Source organism: Triturus cristatus, chromosome 10 (genome assembly GCF_964204655.1).
Source record: "Triturus cristatus chromosome 10, aTriCri1.1, whole genome shotgun sequence".
Classification (NCBI taxonomy): Eukaryota; Metazoa; Chordata; class Amphibia; order Caudata; family Salamandridae; genus Triturus; species Triturus cristatus.
In genome coordinates this window covers 817,201,500-817,223,801 of record NC_140593.1, presented here as the reverse complement: position 1 = coordinate 817,223,801, position 22,302 = coordinate 817,201,500, and the positions used below count along the sequence as shown (strand labels likewise).

General features: G+C 46.5%; 1 protein-coding gene across 2 annotated transcripts in view; it reads right to left on the bottom strand.

The window, feature by feature from the left end:
• Positions 1-22,302, bottom strand: part of CDIP1 (cell death inducing p53 target 1) — a 227,848-nt gene that overhangs the window by 117,730 nt on the left and 87,816 nt on the right. For both annotated transcript variants that reach the window (XM_085628407.1, XM_085628408.1), the window contains 2 exons: positions 12,966-13,076; positions 11,854-12,000 (listed from right to left, as the gene is read on the bottom strand). In XM_085628407.1, the coding sequence (XP_085484533.1) occupies positions 11,854-12,000; positions 12,966-13,056 (238 nt within the window). In that variant the 5' untranslated portion in view covers positions 13,057-13,076. The remainder of the gene's footprint in view (positions 1-11,853; positions 12,001-12,965; positions 13,077-22,302) is intronic.

Here is a 22,302-nt window from a genome sequence, read left to right as displayed (position 1 = left end):
TGTGCTCATGGAGGGTGGGCGTCTGACAGATAGAGGAGATCTTTATTACAGTTGTCTGACAGAATATCGATGTAAAAATATCTCATGTGGAAAGAATATCGTGTCAAAGATATCAAGGACAAAAATATCGAGAAGGAAGTAAGTATAGACTTATTATTCTGAACTCCACATCTACGTACCTTGAAGATCTATATATCGTCAAGGTACATATTTGGGGAGGTAAGTATAATAAAACTTTGCTTACCCATAGAAGCTTACCTTCATGTTAGTTTTTCTATATGTTCGACACAATATTTTGTCCACAATATATTTATTCTTCAATATTTTGTCCGAACACTCCCTATACCACTGCTGGCTAGTCCTTGATGCCTGAAGCAATCTCTCTTGGCTTTGCTAAGCATTCTGTATACAAAGGGAAGTGGCAGAATGGCGTAAGCAAATGTCTTGAACAGTCATGAGATCTGTATGCATCACCCCTCGACCCCAAAAACCACTGCTTGCTAGTAAAGTACTGGAATTTCTTGTTAGATGGTGTTGCAAACACATTTTAATGCTTGTTGACCCAAATGCTGAAAGATCCTGATCATTACTTCCTGATGTAATTCCCACTCGAGGGATATAGTTTCAGACCTGCTGAGAGCATCAGCCCATGTATTGGCTGCCCTGAAGGTTCCTTCCTGTCAAAGACATTCTGTAATGTATCACTGAATCCCAAGGAAGGTGTGCTTCTTCCAAAAGTGAACAGGATTTTGTCCTCTCTACTTGTTGATATAAAATATGGTGGTTGTTCTGTTCACTTTCACTACTAGTGGCGAGTTTTGGAGTCTTGGAAGAAAAGCCTTTTCATACTGAGCTGAGTTCTGGATATTTATGTGAAAGTCCTTCTCCTAGGTAAACCAATGGCTTTTTACTTCCATTTCTATATTGAAATAGGCATCTAGCAGATCAGATCTAGAGAGGTCATAAGCTATGCTTCTTGATTTAAAAGCAGTACCTCTTGCAGAGTAACCATCCTGAATGATTACTTCCATAGTTATCTGGTGAGCGGTCGAAGGTCCAGTATAAGTTGCCATTCTTTCAATTTTTCTTCATTAAGAAAAACCTGGAGTAGAATCCTCTGCATCACTGGGGATGGGCTCACAGGCCTTCTTTTGAAGCACTATAGATGCTGGTGCGCATGCTACGAAAGATCTTCCGGTGGATCCCCACCGAGACCAGGAAGACGGTCACCCAGGCCCTCGTCACCAGCCGTCTGGACTACGGCAACTCCCTCTACGCCGGAACCACCGCCAAACTCCAGAAAAGACTTCAGCGGATCCAGAACGCCTCAGCACGACTCATCCTGGACATCCCCCGTCGCAGCCACATCTCCGGACACCTGAGAGACCTGCACTGGCTCCCGGTCACTAAGAGAATCACCTTCCGTCTCCTCACCCACGCACACAAAGCCCTACACAACCAAGGCCCAGGATACCTCAAAAGCCGCCTCAACTTCTACGCTCCCAAACGCCAGCTTCGATCGACCGGCCACGCCCTCGCCACCGTCCCCCGCATCCGAAGAGCCACCACAGGGGGACGGTCCTTCTCCTTCCTCGCCGCCAGGACGTGGAACTCCATCCCGACCCACCTCCGCCTGACCCAGGACCACCTCGCCTTCAGGAAGCAACTCAAGACCTGGCTGTTCGAGCAGTAGCGGACCCCCCTCCCCTAGCGCCTTGAGACCCTCTGGGTGAGTAGTGCGCTATATAAATGCTTTGATTGATTGATTGAGTGAGTGGCTTTCTGCAGAGGTACTTGCAGAAGCCTTTAGACAAACTGGAGTGCCCGTCCATATTTCACATGGTCAATATACTCTGGTCCGAAGAATAGCCGTTGAGAGTAAAAGCAGACATCCTACCTCCGATGTGGCCCGGAGGAAAAGGTGCTGGGCAAGATACAGGGCTTGAAAAGGAGGAAGCTGTGGCTGGTGGAGAGTCACTGTCAACTTGACAAGTCTTGTGTGATCCTAGCGGTGGATTTCTTTTGTGGCTGCTGTTTAGAATAGGAAACATAAGGTGGTGTCAGGATACGGGATCCGCTATCAATGGAAGCAGTGCGGATGAAGCCAGGATTCCTTATTGGCCCCTACCTTTGTTTACCTTTCCGACACCCTCTACTGCCGTTTTGTATGCCGGCGAAGATCCGTAGGGAAGTCCCTGCAATCCCTTTAATCCCTGGCAGCCAAGAGAATATGAGGAACGAGAACCTACCCCCCTGGTGGGAGGAGTTGACGGGGCAGAAAGCGAAAAGGACCTGGAAGAGTACGAGACATCATCGGCATTATCCTGGAGAACCGGAGAAGGCAGCTGAACGATGAGAGAAGCTGGGGAACAGCCCCAAGCCGAAGACGAGGACCGAGGCAGGATACCGGAGGAGGAGGAGACCTGCCCCAAGAACACAACAAGAGTGCCTGGAGGCCAATGACCCCTTGAGCCACCCAGCCACGTTCCTAGAGGAGCGTGGCTTACTCAGATGCGTGCTCTTGTCAGGGGCGGGTGCGGGTAGGTAGGAGAAAGGACCAGGTCCGTCCTAGGGGGAGACCCGACAAAGTATCACCCCACAAGACCTACTTAGGTCCCTTGCACTCCCCGCTCCTTGGTGACGGTTAGCGGCGACACCAGCCTGCATGTCGGGTGTTTGTCTCTCCTCACTCCCTTTCCTACAAGCATACAAAAAGCGGCTAGATAGCTGATATTTTTTTTGTGTGTGTGTGTTTCTTTTGGGGTAAACTCGGATCCTGCCTACCTGGAATTCTGTGGTGGAGCCTACTGAGTACCGAAGACGGCTAATTCCCCTATGGACAGTGAACAACTGTTTGAAATAACTTTGGTTGAAAAATCATACTGGAAATTAAAGCTTCTAGAACAGCCCCACCTGTTCTACCCTTTTCTTACCCCGCTACAGGTGGTCAGTTTGCCAGAGGTGAGTAGTAGGGCTGCCAATAGTAGTGTCTCTGTAGGGCGTGTTGTTGTTGTAAGGGGCAATGAGGCTGGTAGTAGTCCGTAAAGGATGTTAGATCACAGCACTTGCATCAGGAGGACACCTACTGCAGATACTGTAAAACACCTAAGGAGCGGGCTGTTCCAGTCTCTGATTTAATGGACTGTATGCCTAATCAGTGCACTTTTGGAAAATGTATTTCTAATCAAACAGCATGTCTAGGACACAATGCCGCACTTCAGGTCTGAAAGATGTTCATTGGAGCCATCCTTGTTGTCTACTGACTGCGCCTGCCACCGGTCTAAATCTTAAGTTTGCCACATCTGCCACATCAGCCACTTCATTTACCATGGCTGCTGAAGTTCTCTCTCATTCACAGAATATTACCGAAGCTGCTTTTCTTTTTTTCTTTTTTTTTTCTTTTCTCCAAAGACCTTTATTGCAGAGTTCCACATTACACAGCTTACAGCCTACAACCCCTCGGGCCGGCCGCGGAGGATGTACACATGCATTGCGTCGGAAAGCACACAGCCCTGTGCCGTCAACCCGGGGGTACGGCGGCGTTATAAGGTGCGAGTGTCTCACAGTTTAGAGAAGGATAGTGCAGGACTCATTTTTCTCTTTGGTACAACCATTCAACATAGGCATATTGCCAAAATGGCGTAAAGGCGCCTATCAGTCGAACTGCCCCCCTCCCTCCCCCCCCCCCCCCCCCCCAGCTAACTAAACACGGTCATCACGTTAAGCACCGTAAATCACCTACGTACCGGTGATGCGACCTCCACATCCCATTCTATAGCACCCGGAGCAACAAGAGCGTTGGGATTTTACATATCTCCTGAGCCTTCCCGTGCGACGGAAGGAGGCTCGCAAATGCCCCCCCTGAAATCATTCCAGTTGGCCCACACTTCAACCCACTTCCGGGGGCACCCTCTCGCTACATACACAGTCTTTTCCTGCAGCATACACCAGTCCATATCGCTGTGCCAATCCGACAGTTTGGGTGGAATAGGGCTTCCCCAGAGGAAGCTGCTTTTCTTTCCTTCTAGAAGACGGTCTAGATACAGGGCCAGGTCTGTCCACATTTGAAAGTCGGAGAGGCCTACTGTAGCTAGAGAATTAGCTATATTTATAGAAGTCACTGCCTAGGTCGACACTCTTTTCCCAAATTTGTCCATCTTTCAACCGTCTTTGTCTGGCTGGAGGGGCTGTGCACGACAAAGAGGGATTTCATGAACATCTTTGTGCAGCTTGCATTAACACTGAATCAGGCTTTGGATGTGCAGTTAGAATACAGGTTCATTATCAGTGACCCTACATTTTGTGTCCAGCCTGAAAACTATGGTTGATACTGAAGCTTGCAACTGCCTGATTTTTATGTCTTCATTCCAAATATGGTGTTCCATGGGAATCAATGTTACTGATTTCTGGTAGGTTTCTTTAAAAGTCATACAAGAAGCAGTCTATAATAATAGAAGTGGCAAGTCAAACCATTTTGGGACCCTCTCCCCTAAAGAGTAGAAACTGGCAATGTTATCGGAGGGTTATCCGCTTGTGGCTGGTTTAGTGCCTCGATAGTAGAAGCCAAATACCCATCACATTTACCAGTCATTGTTCTTGGCTGGTCATCAAGTCCTACCCCAACACAACCCTCGAGAGCAGTATCAGCCGATGAGTCTGTATGCATATTCAGTACGTGAGTTAGTAGTCGTAACTGTGGCAGAGGTGATAACAGCATCACTGTGGTGGAGACTGAGGATGAATCGGAGGTCGAGGTGGCTGTGTGTCCTCTGTGTGAGGTGATAATGGCAGCAGCCTGTTATAGTAGTCCAGCATCATATGGCAGCCTGTTATAGTAGTCCAGCATCATATGCTGCAAAATGTCAAACAGGTATTCCAACCACTGGTGTTTGCTGGTATTGATCCTTGTAATAGTCATCAAAGTGAATGTCATACCATGGAAGGTGATACGTTCTACGAATATTCTTCTTCCTCCTCATGGTAGTATATGTGTACTTCTTCAAGATGTTCTTAATGATGCCAGTCCCCTTCATCAGCATCACTACTTGACACTTTAGATAAGTTGGGTTGGGCTTGTGACTGTTCCAAAAAGCCCCTCATCTTGTGATTCTCCTTTAGTATTCAGCAGCTTAGCTGACAACTGAGAGGGAATCTTGCTTGGGGTAGTGTCCCCAGGAGTTAACGCCTGCTTTTCTGACACTGTATGTTAGAGACCAAGGGGCATATCTACAAGGCGGCGATAAAAAATTATCGCCGCTTTTGCGGCCGTTTTCAGTCGAAAAGCAGCGATAATTTTATCGCTATATCAGCAAGGTCACGCTATTGCGTGATTCCTTGCCTTAGCGCCTGTTTACTGAACGCGGCGTTACTTCCCGAAATAACTGGAGAAATGTCACTAACCGACATTTCTCCAATTATCAAGGGAATCGCTAACAAGCATAGCGATTAGAAAAGTAGCGCTAACCATGGTTATCGCTACTTTCCTTACGCCTGCTTTAGTTCTGACTTAAGCAAAAACCAAAGGAAATGATGGACGGAGTGTTGAACATTGCAAGCACTCACCCCCAGTCAACTGATCTGGGTTTAATCCATCACCGTTCTTTAGCCCACTCTGCCACCCCAGTTCAGACATGGCCATATGCAAATCAGTCTGACCCTGTGCCTCATGGGAACAGTCCAGCCCGAACTGCCAAGCCATGTCTTCCCTGGACCGGAAATAAGCTTCCTAAGACCGGTTTCTGGCATTTCAGCCGTCTTCAGCCAGGCTTGCTTGAATCCAGTGGCAAAGTGAGCAAGGGACTCACGTCTGAGCATACCCTGCCAACTTATGGTGAACAAAGCAAAAACCAAAGGAAATGATGGACGGAGTGTTGAACATTGCAAGCACTCACCCCCAGTCAACTGATCTGTGTTTAATCCATCACCGTTCTTTAGCCCACTCTGCCACCCCAGTTCAGACATGGCCATATGCAAATCAGTCTGACCCTGTGCCTCATGGGAACAGTCCAGCCCGAACTGCCAAGCCATGTCTTCCCTGGACCGGAAACAAGCTTCCTAAGACCGGTTTCTGGCATTTCAGCCGTCTTCAGCCAGGCTTGCTTGAATCCAGTGGCAAAGTGAGCAAGGGACTCACGTCTGAGCATACCCTGCCAACTTATGGCGAACAAAGCAAAAACCAAAGGAAATGATGGACGGAGTGTTGAACATTGCAAGCACTCACCCCCAGTCAACTGATCTGGGTTTAATCCATCACCGTTCTTTAGCCCACTCTGCCACCCCAGTTCAGACATGGCCATATGCAAATCAGTCTGACCCTGTGCCTCATGGGAACAGTCCAGCCCGAACTGCCAAGCCATGTCTTCCCTGGACCGGAAACAAGCTTCCTAAGACCGGTTTCTGGCATTTCAGCCGTCTTCAGCCAGGCTTGCTTGAATCCAGTGGCAAAGTGAGCAAGGGACTCACGTCTGAGCATACCCTGCCAACTTATAGCGAACAAAGCAAAAACCAAAGGAAATGATGGACGGAGTGTTGAACATTGCAAGCACTCACCCCCAGTCAACTGATCTGGGTTTAATCCATCACCGTTCTTTAGCCCACTCTGCCACCCCAGTTCAGACAAGTTGGCAGGGTATGCTCAGACGTGAGTCCCTTGCTCACTTTGCCACTGGATTCAAGCAAGCCTGGCTGAAGACGGCTGAAATGCCAGAAACCGGTCCCAGGAAGTTTGTTTCCGGTCCAGGGAAGACATGGCTTGGCAGTTCGGGCTGGACTGTTCCCATGAGGCACAGGGTCAGACTGATTTGCATATGGCCATGTCTGAACTGGGGTGGCAGAGTGGGCTAAAGAACGGTGATGGATTAAACCCAGATCAGTTGACTGGGGGTGAGTGCTTGCAATGTTCAACACTCCGTCCATCATTTCCTTTGGTTTTTGCTTTGTTTGCCATAAGTTGGCAGGGTATGCTCAGACGTGAGTCCCTTGCTCACTTTGCCACTGGATTCAAGCAAGCCTGGCTGAAGACGGCTGAAATGCCAGAAACCGGTCCCAGGAAGTTTGTTTCCGGTCCAGGGAAGACATGGCTTGGCAGTTCCGGCTGGACTGTTCCCATGAGGCACAGGGTCAGACTGATTTGCATATGGCCATGTCTGAACTGGGGTGGCAGAGTGGGCTAAAGAACGGTGATGGATTAAACCCAGATCAGTTGACAGGGGGTGAGTGCTTGCAATGTTCAACACTCCGTCCATCATTTCCTTTGGTTTTTGCTTTGTTTGCCATAAGTTGGCAGGGTATGCTCAGACGTGAGTCCCTTGCTCACTTTGCCACTGGATTCAAGCAAGCCTGGCTGAAGACGGCTGAAATGCCAGAAACCGGTCCCAGGAAGTTTGTTTCCAGTCCAAGGAAGACATGGCTTGGCAGTTCGGGCTGGACTGTTCCCATGAGGCACAGGGTCAGACTGATTTGCATATGGCCATGTCTGAACTGGGGTGGCAGAGTGGGCTAAAGAACGGTGATGGATTAAACCCAGATCAGTTGACTGGGGTGAGTGCTTGCAATGTTCAACACTCCGTCCATCATTTCCTTTGGTTTTTGCTTTGTTTGCCATAAGTTGGCAGGGTATGCTCAGACGTGAGTCCCTTGCTCACTTTGCCACTGGATTCAAGCAAGCCTGGCTGAAGACGGCTGAAATGCCAGAAACCGGTCCCAGGAAGTTTGTTTCCGGTCCAGGGAAGACATGGCTTGGCAGTTCGGGCTGGACTGTTCCCATGAGGCACAGGGTCAGACTGATTTGCATATGGCTATGTCTGAACTGGGGTGGCAGAGTGGGCTAAAGAACGGTGATGGATTAAACCCAGATCAGTTGACTGGGGGTGAGTGCTTGCAATGTTCAACACTCCGTCCATCATTTCCTTTGGTTTTTGCTTTGTTTGCCATAAGTTGGCAGGGTATGCTCAGACGTGAGTCCCTTGCTCACTTTGCCACTGGATTCAAGCAAGCCTGGCTGAAGACGTCTGAAAAGCCAGAAACCGGTCCCAGGAAGTTTGTTTCCGGTCCAGGGAAGACATGGCTTGGCTGTTCGGGCTGGACTGTTCCCATGAGGCACAGGGTCAGACTGATTTGCATATGGCCATGTCTGAACTGGGGTGGCAGAGTGGGCTAAAGAACGGTGATGGATTAAACCCAGATCAGTTGACTGGGGGAGAGTGCTTGCAATGTTCAACACTCCGTCCATCATTTCCTTTGGTTTTTGCTTTGTTTGCCATAAGTTGGCAGGGTATGCTCAGACGTGAGTCCCTTGCTCACTTTGCCACTGGATTCAAGCAAGCCTGGCTGAAGACGGCTGAAATGCCAGAAACCGGTCCCAGGAAGTTTGTTTCCAGTCCAAGGAAGACATGGCTTGGCAGTTCGGGCTGGACTGTTCCCATGAGGCACAGGGTCAGACTGATTTGCATATGGCCATGTCTGAACTGGGGTGGCAGAGTGGGCTAAAGAACGGTGATGGATTAAACCCAGATCAGTTGACTGGGGTGAGTGCTTGCAATGTTCAACACTCCGTCCATCATTTCCTTTGGTTTTTGCTTTGTTTGCCATAAGTTGGCAGGGTATGCTCAGACGTGAGTCCCTTGCTCACTTTGCCACTGGATTCAAGCAAGCCTGGCTGAAGACGGCTGAAATGCCAGAAACCGGTCCCAGGAAGTTTGTTTCCGGTCCAGGGAAGACATGGCTTGGCAGTTCGGGCTGGACTGTTCCCATGAGGCACAGGGTCAGACTGATTTGCATATGGCCATGTCTGAACTGGGGTGGCAGAGTGGGCTAAAGAACGGTGATGGATTAAACCCAGATCAGTTGACTGGGGGTGAGTGCTTGCAATGTTCAACACTCCGTCCATCATTTCCTTTGGTTTTTGCTTTGTTTGCCATAAGTTGGCAGGGTATGCTCAGACGTGAGTCCCTTGCTCACTTTGCCACTGGATTCAAGCAAGCCTGGCTGAAGACGGCTGAAAAGCCAGAAACCGGTCCCAGGAAGTTTGTTTCCGGTCCAGGGAAGACATGGCTTGGCTGTTCGGGCTGGACTGTTCCCATGAGGCACAGGGTCAGACTGATTTGCATATGGCCATGTCTGAACTGGGGTGGCAGAGTGGGCTAAAGAACGGTGATGGATTAAACCCAGATCAGTTGACTGGGGGAGAGTGCTTGCAATGTTCAACGCTCCGTCCATCATTTCCTTTGGTTTTTGCTTTGTTTGCCATAAGTTGGCAGGGTATGCTCAGACGTGAGTCCCTTGCTCACTTTGCCACTGGATTCAAGCAAGCCTGGCTGAAGACGGCTGAAATGCCAGAAACCGGTCCCAGGAAGTTTGTTTCCGGTCCAGGGAAGACATGGCTTGGCAGTTCGGGCTGGACTGTTCCCATGAGGCACAGGGTCAGACTGATTTGCATATGGCCATGTCTGAACTGGGGTGGCAGAGTGGGCTAAAGAACGGTGATGGATTAAACCCAGATCAGTTGACTGGGGGTGAGTGCTTGCAATGTTCAACACTCCGTCCATCATTTCCTTTGGTTTTTGCTTTGTTTGCCATAAGTTGGCAGGGTATGCTCAGACGTGAGTCCCTTGCTCACTTTGCCACTGGATTCAAGCAAGCCTGGCTGAAGACGGCTGAAATGCCAGAAACCGGTCCCAGGAAGTTTGTTTCCGGTCCAGGGAAGACATGGCTTGGCTGTTCGGGCTGGACTGTTCCCATGAGGCACAGGGTCAGACTGATTTGCATATGGCCATGTCTGAACTGGGGTGGCAGAGTGGGCTAAAGAACGGTGATGGATTAAACCCAGATCAGTTGACTGGGGGTGAGTGCTTGCAATGTTCAACACTCCGTCCATCATTTCCTTTGGTTTTTGCTTTGTTTGCCATAAGTTGGCAGGGTATGCTCAGACGTGAGTCCCTTGCTCACTTTGCCACTGGATTCAAGCAAGCCTGGCTGAAGATGGCTGAAATGCCAGAAACCGGTCCCAGGAAGTTTGTTTCCGGTCCAGGGAAGACATGGCTTGGCAGTTCGGGCTGGACTGTTCCCATGAGGCACAGGGTCAGACTGATTTGCATATGGCCATGTCTGAACTGGGGTGGCAGAGTGGGCTAAAGAACGGTGATGGATTAAACCCAGATCAGTTGACTGGGGGTGAGTGCTGGTACCACCGGTCACAGTGCGATTATCGCTGGATTTCCAGCGATAATCACACTGTTTTCCAGCTAACGCTTGCATTTCTATCACTTTGGAGATTAGCGTTGCTGATAGCACGCTATCTCCGCGATAGAAATCAGCAATAGCCGGCGATAATTATCCTAGCGCTAAGTGCGCTTAGCGATAATTATCGCCGGCCCTTGCTGATATGCCCCCAAGTTTCTCTTTAGTGCTGCTGACAGTGGTCTCAATGGTGTCGTTGGTGGGAGTTTTGACAACAACAGTATGTCTGTCAAAAAAGGTGTTGCTGTCTTGCTCTTTCACTGTACCCTCAATGGTGGATGTTGGTCTATTGTTCATCAGGCTGACGGTGATGAAGTGATGCCATCTGATGGCTTCTCTGAGGGTGTCGCTGATGGGAGCATCCTTGACAGTTTTTAGCAAATGTTCTCTTTGATGTGCACCCTGGAAGATAACTTGTATTCTCTACCTACTTTCTTGTCTGTTTTCTAAGAGCCCTAGATGGGAAGGGGCTTTTCTTTAAAAAGATTGTTCAATAGACACTAATTTATGAGGCACTCAATACTCTCCTCCCTCCCTCCTTGCTCCCTCCAGGCATCGCCTCGAAGGTTTCTTCCCTTCATGAAAACCGTGAACTCAATTCCCACCAGACGATTGCTGGTCACTGGCCTTTATCTTTTTAAAAACCACCTGAGTAAGTCCTTCTCAGTCATTTAGTGTTTTTGCAGAAAGTATCTGGTAAAAGTACTCTTTCAGCATTTTGAGAGAATAGAGACAATAGATACACCCAGGGTGTATGTCATCCCCAAACAATATATTTTTACTACATGAACTACCAAGCCCTGGGGAAAATAATCCAGTGGCACTGATGGAAGTAATACTTAGGAAATGGAAGTCCAAAACAAAACTGTGAATAGTCCAATAAATCAAAATCTCTGAGCAGAACTCTGAGAGGAACTCCCTGCCACGTGACTTGTTGAGAAATCGGAGGTAAGGAAGCTACCGAGGGAAGTGGAGATCAGTGCACTCTCACGTCACTGTCTCCAGTTTGGGTCTTTTTTTGTATGAGGTGACTTGGTTATGACAGGGTTTTTACTTTCTTTCAAAAGTAATTTTCTTTGTACTTCTACTGAAATGTTACTGTAGGACTACCAGCTCATGACAGGGAATGGATCAAGCATGTGAGTCTATGTAGAATTTATTGGTGAAAAATCAGATCTTTGGAAATCTCGGAAGGATCACACAATGAAGGATATTGCCCATTAATAATACACTGGTAAGCAAGTTCATTCTCTTCTCACTAGGTCTGTAACTCTTATTTTACTAAAGATTCTAAGACTGAAGACAAATCATTCAAGTATGTGAGTCTATTAAAGATCCAATGCAGGAGAAAGGAATGCTATAGAACATTCTTAGAATTCTTATTCTTTTGGGATAAACATTCTGAAGCACAATATTTTAATCTCTGCATTTGTCACAAACTGAAATAATGGTTCAGATAAGAGTAGAGCATATCTTCACCCATGTTGTTGAGACTTGGTCCAAAGGCACATCTTCAGACAGTAAATCCTTCCTTTTCTTTTCCCTCACTGTTTAGATTTCAATTACAATTTCTTTGAAACAAAGTAAACAAGACTAGGTGAATAAATCAAAACTTACCATGAGGTATATATGGTCCACTGCCATCTGTGGGGAAATGAGGAGGAATATAGCCGGGCTGAGGAGTAGCTTCATAAGGTGGTGGTCCAAACTCTGGAGGCATCATTGACATTCCCTGGGGTTGAGTCACAGCAGGAGAAAGTCTCCCTGAAACAAAATGAGAACCTGAATGAAAACAGGCAATGGCAATGCCAATAAGCCTGGCTTGTAACTGAAAATGCCTCTTCAGTCACTGCCTGAGTTTAGACATTCAAATAGTCATCATACATGCAGCCTTGACTCATTCTAGCAATCATGCATTTGTTCCTCCGCCACGGACTCATTCCTGCATTCACACAATAAAACACATTGCCATCTAAATATGATGGCATATGCTTGCAATAAAAATATTATTAACATAGCAGTAAGCTGCAGTTTTACTATGGTAGTACTTAGTACTACTTATTACTATAGTAGTATATTACTAGTATTAGTATCACTATAGTGGATACTTTATCATTGCTTTAAAGCTCCAGAATGGCAATGTGCTAGCCATTTTGGAAAGGAAAACAATGATACAGTGTGGAACAATTGCTTGCTGGTTTAAAACCATCCACAAATCTCAAAATGTAAATTCCCTCCCTCGTGGACCTCAAGCCTCAAAATGTTAATGTGAGTCAAAATGTGCCATAAGCAATAAAGCCCCATCTAAGTAGTCATAAAGACAAATGAAATGTCTCTAGGTTAAGGATCACTATGTGCTATCTGGGTAAACGTAGAAACGTACACAGCAATAGGCTGAACCTATCTTTAGAGCTCTCTGGAAATCACACAATAGAGAAGACACAGGATGATTATCTAGAAATTACTCAACTAAGATGTGACCAGGTCCAGGTCCTTGAGGCCTACTGATCCCTGAGAGATCACATCAGCACAGACTAAGGCCAGCTATTGGCAACTACGCACTATGAGAGGTCACACGCCAGAGCCTCTAAACTGAGACTGTATAGGAGATCTCAGATCAGCACTAAATGCAGCCATAAGTAAACTAGGTGCTTCAGGGAGATTGCAAATCAGCATGTCTCTTGGCATCAGAGATGACCGTAAATAACTGACTGGGCAACTGCATTTACCTGCAGGATCAGGGATGCCATATTTGTCTTCTAATAAAGGTGCAGATGGTCCCCCAGGGTACGGGGGAGGTGGATCACGGTCACCCGACATGATTTTCTTTTAATGGCTGCCTGCAAATAAAAAGCAAAGGTTACATACAAAGGCTTTGTCAAGTTTACTGCCACATCTGTGCCAAGAACCTGCCAAGACTGTATCTTGTGCAATTTCAAATGAGTATAAGCATGTCATTTATCCAAATTCTGGGTTATGGGCCATGTGGAACAAGTTACTTACCTTCGGTAACGTCTTTTCTCGAAGTGATTGTCTCTAACCTGCTATTTCTTCCTCTTGTGACTCTCCCCAAGCACCAGACTGGGTCTGGAAACATTCAAAGTTAAAATTCCTCTGGGCATCTTTAGGTTGCAATGTGCGGCTCCTCCTGGGATCCGTCCAGTTTTGGATGTAATGCTGAAGCCTCTACAACTGTTTACAACTGCACCACCTCTGAAAGCTGACGTCAGTTTCTTTCTGATCTTCATGCACAAGATCAAATGCGGAGCTAATAGAAATCAGAACAGCAGTGTGCAGATCTGGGACTAGGGATCTTATGAACAGACTGTAAGAGTCCAATACAAAGAACAGAGAGGTGGGTGGGTCTGTGAGGAATCTGCGGTTAGACAGTTACTACCAGAAAAGGCATTATCAAAAGGTAATAATTTGTTCTTCTGTTAGACGCTTCCAACTGCAGAGTCCTCACTTTTTAAATAGATAACAAAGCACTACCTACCCAGGATGGGATCTGTAGAATGGCTCATATCAAGATGTCCTGCAGGGCAGATTGGGCAAAGTCACCATTCCACCAAACCTGGTTGTCCAGACAATAGTGCTTAGTGAATGTATGGAGGGATGGCCAGGTACGGTAGAAGCCTAGTAAATGGCCAAAACAGTCAGCACGTGGCATGGGGTCTGGTGGCAGCTTTTGTTCTGGTGAAATAAGCATGTAAACCTTCTGGGTGCTGCTTCTTGACCAACTCGTAGTAGGTTTAATGCATAATACAATCCTTGAGAGATAACCCTCTTATGCATTATTTTGCCATTTTAGACTCCAAACGGACATAAAGTTTGTCATCCATCCGGGAACCTCTGGTCTGATCTATATAGAAACTCAGACTTCTTAAGGTCCAGATGAAGGGGCCATTCTTCCTTCTTGGATAGCTTGTAAGGAACACATACAAAGGCTGAAAGGTAACTATTAACTGCTGCCACAGCAAGACCTTGCTGGCCTAAAGATAGACAAAATAGGAGAACATCAGACAAATGTGCTATCAAGGGTTGGATGTTACGGGAAGAACACCAGACAACAAACTTCTTCAGTGTTCTCTGTAAACAGTTGTAGTAGATGGACATCAGGCTGCCAAGATAACAACTACCACTTTGGGAGGAAGATCAAAGGCCATTATTTGTTACCACTCAATTTCAAAGCATAGTGGTGTAGGCTGTTTAAGCTTGGGTGCAGGACCTGGCACTGTTACGAGAAGAGGTCCTCAGGAAGGGGTAAGCATGACCAGAGGACAAAAGCTCATGGCCAGAAATTAAGAGTACCACACTCTCCTCACCCAGTTTGGGGCCACGAGGATGACTTGGGCATGGTCTTTCTTAATCTTTTTCAGCACTTTGGGTGGGAGAGGTCGGGGCATACAGGAGTCCCGAGAACCTGTTGAGACAGAGGGCGTCTCTAAGCAGTACTGCCTTGGGGACTCCAAAGCACAAAGTTCTGGACACTGCACTTTCACTGCAGTCGTGGATAGATCGAGCATGGTTCATCCCATTGCTAGATGATGCCCCCTGCCACTTCCGAGTGCAACTGCCATTCGTAATTTGCTATGCAACGGCAGCTGAGCTTTACCCAGGTATTTAAAGATCCTGTTGGGCGCTGGGCAATCAAGGAAATACCATGAGCGTTCAGCCACTTGCAGACGTATAGCCTACTTGGCACAGGACCCACGATGCCACACCATCTGGTTTATTGCAATATCACATGGATGTAGTGTTGTCTGTGGGAACCTGAATCCATTCCCCACTGATGGCCAAGAGCAATGCATTCAGTGCCAAGCGAATTGCTTGCAACTCCAGCAGCTTGGCATGGAGGCGAGTTTCCATCAGAGACCAGAGTCCTCCAATCTCAACCTCTCATGGGTGGCCTCCCCAACCGAGCAAGGATGCATCTGTCACAACTGTTAGCTCTGGGTAGGGTAGGGACAAGGATCTGTTGCTGGTCCAGTCATGGTCGAGCATCCACTACTGTAAGTATTTCGCAGTTTCCTTCGACACCTGGATGAACTCCAATAGGTCTCCTTGGTGCTAAGCCAATTAAGACTTCAGATCCCGCTACAGAGCCACATGTGCCACAAGCATAGTCCACGAGTAGGATGCAGGAGGCCAAGACAATGAGAAACCACAGAGCCGCTCTCACTGGGGCCCAGGTCAAGGGTTGGAACATCGGGATCATATCCCGAATGTCCCAGACTTGTTAAAGTGGAGGAAAAGCTTTGAAACGCACTGTTTCCAGGATGGTGCCAATGAAGGAGAACCACTGTTAAAGAGTTAGGTATGACTTTGGCATGTTGATGGAAATGTCCAACAATGTCAACAGGTAGACTGTTGTCTGGGGTGGCTTAAGACTGCTTGAGACAAGTCTACCTTCAGCTGCCAGTCGTTGAGGGAAGACTAATTTTACCCAATGTGCTGCAACCACCACCATCACCTATGTAAACACTCAAGGTGCACTGGTAAGGCCAAAGGGGAGCACGGAGAATTTAAAATTCTCCTGGCCTACTTGAAACGCAGAGATTGATCTCATTGGCAACCTTATTGGTGTATATTACAAATTGTAGATTTCTGAGAGTTTGTTTAATCCATCAATGGCAGTATTGTATTTCACAATTAACATGGCTTCTCTTTGCAAAAGTATCCTTTTCGTATCTCCTCCTCGAGGATTGCGCTCAATTTTTGATAGAATGGTCTTAAAATTCTGGAGTGCTTGCGGATGAATCTGAGTTGATGGTAACACGTGCACACTTTTTCTTTTGTTTTTTAGCTCACTTTCCGGGTCCTGAAGATATCCCTTAAAACACAATAGGGTTTGAAACGCGTTGACCAGTTGCTTGTGTCCAAACAAGTATATTTGATAAATTTTGAGTATCAGGTCTACAGTACATTATGACAATAAATGCGTTTGAATTTCATTTGACCTGAATACATAACTGTTTGGCCAGCTTTTCCCTGGATCTGTTACATCTTAAATTACTATTGTGGTGTACTTTTTAACCTTTCCCTTGGGTTTCTTTCCTTTCGTTTTCTAGTGTTTGTTGGAATCCGAGCTTGCTCACATCCAGTAAAAATGTTTTTAATTGTGAAATGTAATGTATTGTTGTATTTGTTATTGTAAAACGTATGAGCTATATTGTTGTACTGTCTTTTGCGGTTCAAAAAATGTTTGAAATGTTCATGAAATAATAACATGAACTGATTCTCGTTGAAATAATTTCTTTAAATAAGGTCAAAAAATACAAAGAGCAAAAAAAAACACCGATTTATTTTTTCAATCACAATGAGAGTCACGTGTGATTGCTAAAGAGTGTTGAATAATTATCAGTATTGGCAGTTGTTTTCTTGAATTGATTATAGATTGGTCCTGCCTTACTGAATAAGGGCCAGAACCCTTTATTGATTAGCAATGTGGATTTGTATGGCACAGCTTATCACTCTGGAGGGTATCCAGTCGCTGGAGCAGGAGTGTAGGTCCGGCAGTGCTCCTAGTTGTACAGCCAGGTCTTCAGTTTCTTCAAGATGTTGAGAAGTGGAGTGGCAGTCATGATGTATTGAAAAAGTTTGTTCAGTTTTTTGAAATAGGTATTATAGTAGTGATGAGATAAGAAAGTGGTGTTTGAATGTCATTTATACGATTTCTGCATTTAATTGCTAAAGCCCAGTAAAATAAAGCAGCACACAAGCCTTCAACATCACTACCGCCACGGTCAAGCTTGCACTGCTGTCATGTCCCTGGCATTGTATCTGGAGGTCTCTCCAGAGCTCGGCACAAAGAGAAAAGTATATATAGATGTATTTTACCAACATTTTTCATCATTATTGGTTTACCTCCTACCTTCACTTTTGGGTTGAGGATCAATACTACCTGTGTGCAAATTGTTACTCCATTACTGAGCAGTAAATCATTCATGGTTTACATGTGAGTTCTTTTACTCATTTCTGAGCTGAGGAGCAAAAAGGAACGCATAATGGGGCAGTTCAGTATTACCAAAAAAGGGCAAGGACGTCTCTACCTGATGCCTGTGCCTTCATTTCCAGTACAGGGTCCTGACAGTAATGTATACTTCCAATTTCAAGCACTGAGCCTTCTACAATATCTTTTCAACAGGTGTGTACAGAAAACTGCTCCTATGGGTGTTCTGCACCTTTATGACTGAGGTGAGAACTCTACGGAAAGTAAGGGTGTTTAGTGTTGGCAGTGCAAGGTAAGTAAGAGTACAATGTTCTAGTTCTCTATAGTTGAGTCGAATACTTTTTCCGTTCTTGTGATTTCGGAAACCGTTGTTTACAGCGGATGGTAAACAGAATCCTTTTCTTAACCCCTTCAGCGCTGCGCGGATTCCCCCGCGGTGCTGAAGGGTTCGAGCGCGGGCGGGGCCATGACGGAACGGTTCCGTCATGAGCACAGCTCAACCGATGCTCATGACGGAACCGTTCCGTCATGGGCATGGAAGGGGTTAAAAGCCCAACTACTAAAGAGCTCCTGAAAAGAAATTAAAAATGTTAGTTACCACAAAGAGAAAACCCTAAAGAGAGAGTAATTCTCAAGCCTATTGAGAAGCACTGTCACAAAGGGGACAAAAAGGGATTAAACAAGGACATTAATTGCTACTCCAATAGTCAGCAAGGTTTCCACAGTACCCGACTTGATGTTTTTATTAACTTTCAGACATTAGCTCTTGTACTGTATCGGTTACTTTAAATAAGAGATCCTCTTCCTGTTGATTACTTCTACTCAAATATTTATATGGTGCTATCAAATCCTTTGCAGACTCATGTTTAAAAGGCTGAACAGATTACGTCTTCAGTCTTTAGCTACTTTAAATCCCCAAGCCCATTCAGAAAAATTTACTGTCCCCTATTTTCAGAGGTTTTTTAAAATGTATGCTCAACGTGTGGCAGACAAATCTGATCATAATATTGTAAGCACAATTTTAACCCTATCAAGTGCTCTGGATCCCTCAATACCTCTCATACAAAAAGATAGCATTATTCACCAAAAATGACTCTCATACGCTGAGCCTATTAGGGTCGCTTATAATACTGACTCAATTGGACAGCTACAACTCCCAGTGTTAGGACTGGAAACTGTGCTATAAAAGCTGAAGGGTGGCTTCAGGCCACGTGGTATAAATCTCATGTTTGCATCACGTCAGTGAATAGGCTAAATCATTACATGGACCCTGTTAAATTGGGAAAAGTAGGAAACCATATTAAGCGGAAGATCTTATTTAGAGTATGGTGTGTGGCCGCCATCCGTCAGTGGGGGGTCTAAGGGTTGGTGGAGGGGGTTTATTTTTTTTTCTTTTCAAGACTGTCAGGGTGTCTGACAGTCCCAAGCTGAAAAACATGTACATCAGACTGTCCGCTCTAAATAGGGTGGACAGTTTGATCGTGCGCCTACACCAACGGCTCCAAATGTGTTCAGCCATTTGTGTAGGGTTTCTACCAGTGTATCCAGGGGAGGAACCATCATCAGAAACATGAAGGTCTGGCCAACTGTAAATAGAGCAGGCGGACAGGGTACTCATTACTGGTGGAGTATCCTGTCCACAAAACCTAGACCCCGCCCTAACGCTACCATCATTTAGTACAAGTGAGGGCCACACATATATATATAGGCTAATGTATGTTTCTGTTCAATCAGAACAATTTGTGAACAAAAAACACGCAACATTAACTGCAAAGACATAAAAACGTCTCATGCAGCAGCAATTCAAATATAAGCATATCAAACACTGAGCAAGGGCATCAGAAGAACACATTTCCCAGAAGCCTCGGCACGATGACGTCATGACACGCGTGAGACATCGCGTCTTAAACGCATCCAGGGCGGTGAGACGCTGCCGCTTACTTTATCCGGAGGGAGCAGCGCTGCATGAAGAGGCTGGTAAGGGTGCAAAAGCACCGACCCTTGTAATTCCTGCACTTTGCTCTGGTCAGCGCCATGCTCCGATTCGTTTAGTGGCTGTGTGGGGGTCAAACTTACTCTGGTGGTGCCCCGTTGGCGGAACAGTTTGCCGGTTCCTTGCGGAGCACACATTCTCGTTGAAGCCCCACTTTTGTTCCTCTCGCGGAGAAGAGAGGTGAACCTTGTTCCCGGACTCACACTTTGGCTTGCCTCTGTACCTCTTGGTGGTTGTGGGGGGGCAAGCACTCAAAAATCGTTTTTCCCTGTTGGCGAGCGATCAGTAGCTCTTGCAGGGAAATCGCCTGTTGTGTCCTCTAGTGAGGCATGATTGCCTAAATCGTTTTCCCCTGTTGGCGAGCGATCAGTAGCTCTTGCAGGGAAAACGCCTGTTGTGTCCTCTAGTGGGGCAGGATTGCCCAAATCGTTTTTCCCTGTTTGCGAGCATTCCATTGCTCTTGCAGGGAAAAGAGAAGTATTGATTTAATTGCATACAAACTCCTATTCATTACTCACCGCCAAGACCTACTATTGACATTGAGGTATCACGTTTATTTTGGCATATAAGTGCTGTTACCCAGTAGATCAGTTCTTGAAACGTGTTGGCACTTTTTTCAACATGGAGGAATTTGAGTAAACTTGTTGTGACATGAGGGATTTGCATTGAATCGTATGCCCCACGCACACACTCTAAACATTTTCCCGTGTTTGGCACATGTTTGGCCCCAGAAACAAGATAGCAATAAGAGTATTCTAGTTTCTGATGTTATGATGCAAAAGTCCAATGTTGTTGCATATAAATGTGTTTGTATATAAGTATTTCATGCACTGTCTATTGTAAATCGTCATAAGTATTTTTCATGTTTTGTATTAATTTGAAAAATGTGTGTCTCTTTACTTCTCATGCAACTAAAATCTTTTTAGTAAAATACAAAGAATTGCAAAGAAAGGAATGGTTTAATGAAAATTCCATTCAAACTGAAAAGATAGTGGTCTGTTTGTTGCTCAAAAATAATACGAGCATAACGTCAAATGGAGCCAGGTTCCTCTTTTTGTATTCAATTTAGTACGCCCCTACCTGGTTCTGGTCCTTTGGGCCTATCCCCCCCTGTTTTTGAAGACTTTTAGAAAGCTGGCATTTTTTGTCCTAACCATTTGGTGCCTGTGTCCAGGATCACATGACTTGAACAGTTGGCATTTGTGTATTCCTCCCAGACAGTGAGACAAACGGGGACGAGATGTTGACAGGATAAAAGGGGCAGAGTTGTTCTCTGCACCACTTTTACATTACAAAGGAGCTGCCTCAGCAAAGAAATTCTCACTATTCTTTCGTCACCCAAGACCCCCTGGAGACTGGGCAGGGAGGAAGGAAATTAAAAATCCATGTGTGGGGGCAAAACTCCAAATGTTTCTTCAACTGCAAAGCTGGCATCAGGTGTAAAAATAGGAGCCTTAAACCCACTCTTCAGGTCACTCCTGGACCTGCGTAGAACACTCAGAAGGTCCGCCCTGCACTTCAGAGAACAGCCCTACTTCTTGAGACTTGCTTTGTACTTCAGGTGACTACCTTGCTGCACCCAGAGGACAGCACTGCTGCTCAAAGCATGCCTTGAACCCACCGTGGACTGCTCTGCAGCTTGAGGATTGCCTTGCTGCTAGATCTCAGGACTACCGGAGTGACTCCAAGGGCTAGGTGGTTAGCCTCCTTGTCTGAGTTACAGAGACACAAAAACCTCCAACTAATTGAACCCTGGACCCTGCCTAAAGAGACTCCTGTCCATCAAGTGGTGCCTATCCAGTCCTGGACCCGTGGAAGAGGTGCTGAACGTGCCCAAACAAGCGAAAACCAAAACGTATGACTTGAACAACATTCGGCCAAAAAGTGCAATGAAAATGGGCACAACGCTGGGACCTACCTGCTTGTCGATCCACCCAAGTGCATTGTTGGTCCGCCTGACTTTGCTAGAGCTCCCACTACTTTTTTCTCCATGGCATTAAATCCTGCCTCATGGAGCCCTTGTCAGTAATCCCTACATTAGGTGCGGTGCCTTCTCGGGCATCGCGGTAGGGATTACAATGTCCCTTTCCGCCTGCCATTCCATGGCGGTTCGCCCACCAGAAAAAGGCAGGTGACTTTTGGTGCACCTAGCAACCCCCCTTCCTTCCTGGCCCTCCACTATAGGGGCTGCCTCACCGCAACATCCCTGGACCATGTGGCAGGCACTGCATGATGCCTGCCACACAGTGCAGGGATGTTTTTAAAGTATATATTTTCTATTGTGCTGCAGCCCGCAGCACAAGCCAGAATAGAAAATATACACTTTGCAACCACCATGAAGGCGGTCGCATTGTAATGACAGCAGGGGGACCGTCTTAAACGCATCCAGGGCGGTGAGACACTGCCGCTTACTTTATCCGGAGGGAGCAGCGCTGCATGAAGAGGCTGGTAAGGGTGCAAAAGCACCGACCCTTGTAATTCCTGCACTTTGCTCTGGTCAGCGCCATGCTCCGATTCGTTTAGTGGCTGTGTGGGGGTCAAACTTACTCTGGTGGTGCTCCGTTGGCGGAACAGTTTGCCGGTTCCTTGCGGAGCACACATTCTCGTTGAAGCCCCACTTCTGTTCCTCTCGCGGAGAAGAGAGGTGAACCTTGTTCCCGGACTCACACTTTGGCTTGCCTCTGTACCTCTTGGTGGTTGTGGGGGGGCAAGCACTCAAAAATCGTTTTTCCCTGTTGGCGAGCGATCAGTAGCTCTTGCTGGGAAATCGCCTGTTGTGTCCTCTAGTGAGGCAGGATTGCCCAAATCGTTTTCCCCTGTTGGCGAGCGATCAGTAGCTCTTGCAGGGAAAACGCCTGTTGTGTCCTCTAGTGGGGCAGGATTGCCCAAATCGTTTTTCCCTGTTTGCGAGCATTCCATTGCTCTTGCAGGGAAAAGAGAAGTATTGATTTAATTGCATACAAACTCCTATTCATTACTCACCGCCAAGACCTACTATTGACATTGAGGTATCACGTTTATTTTGGCATATAAGTGCTGTTACCCAGTAGATCAGTTCTTGAAACGTGTTGGCACTTTTTTCAACATGGAGGAATTTGAGTAAACTTGTTGTGACATGAGG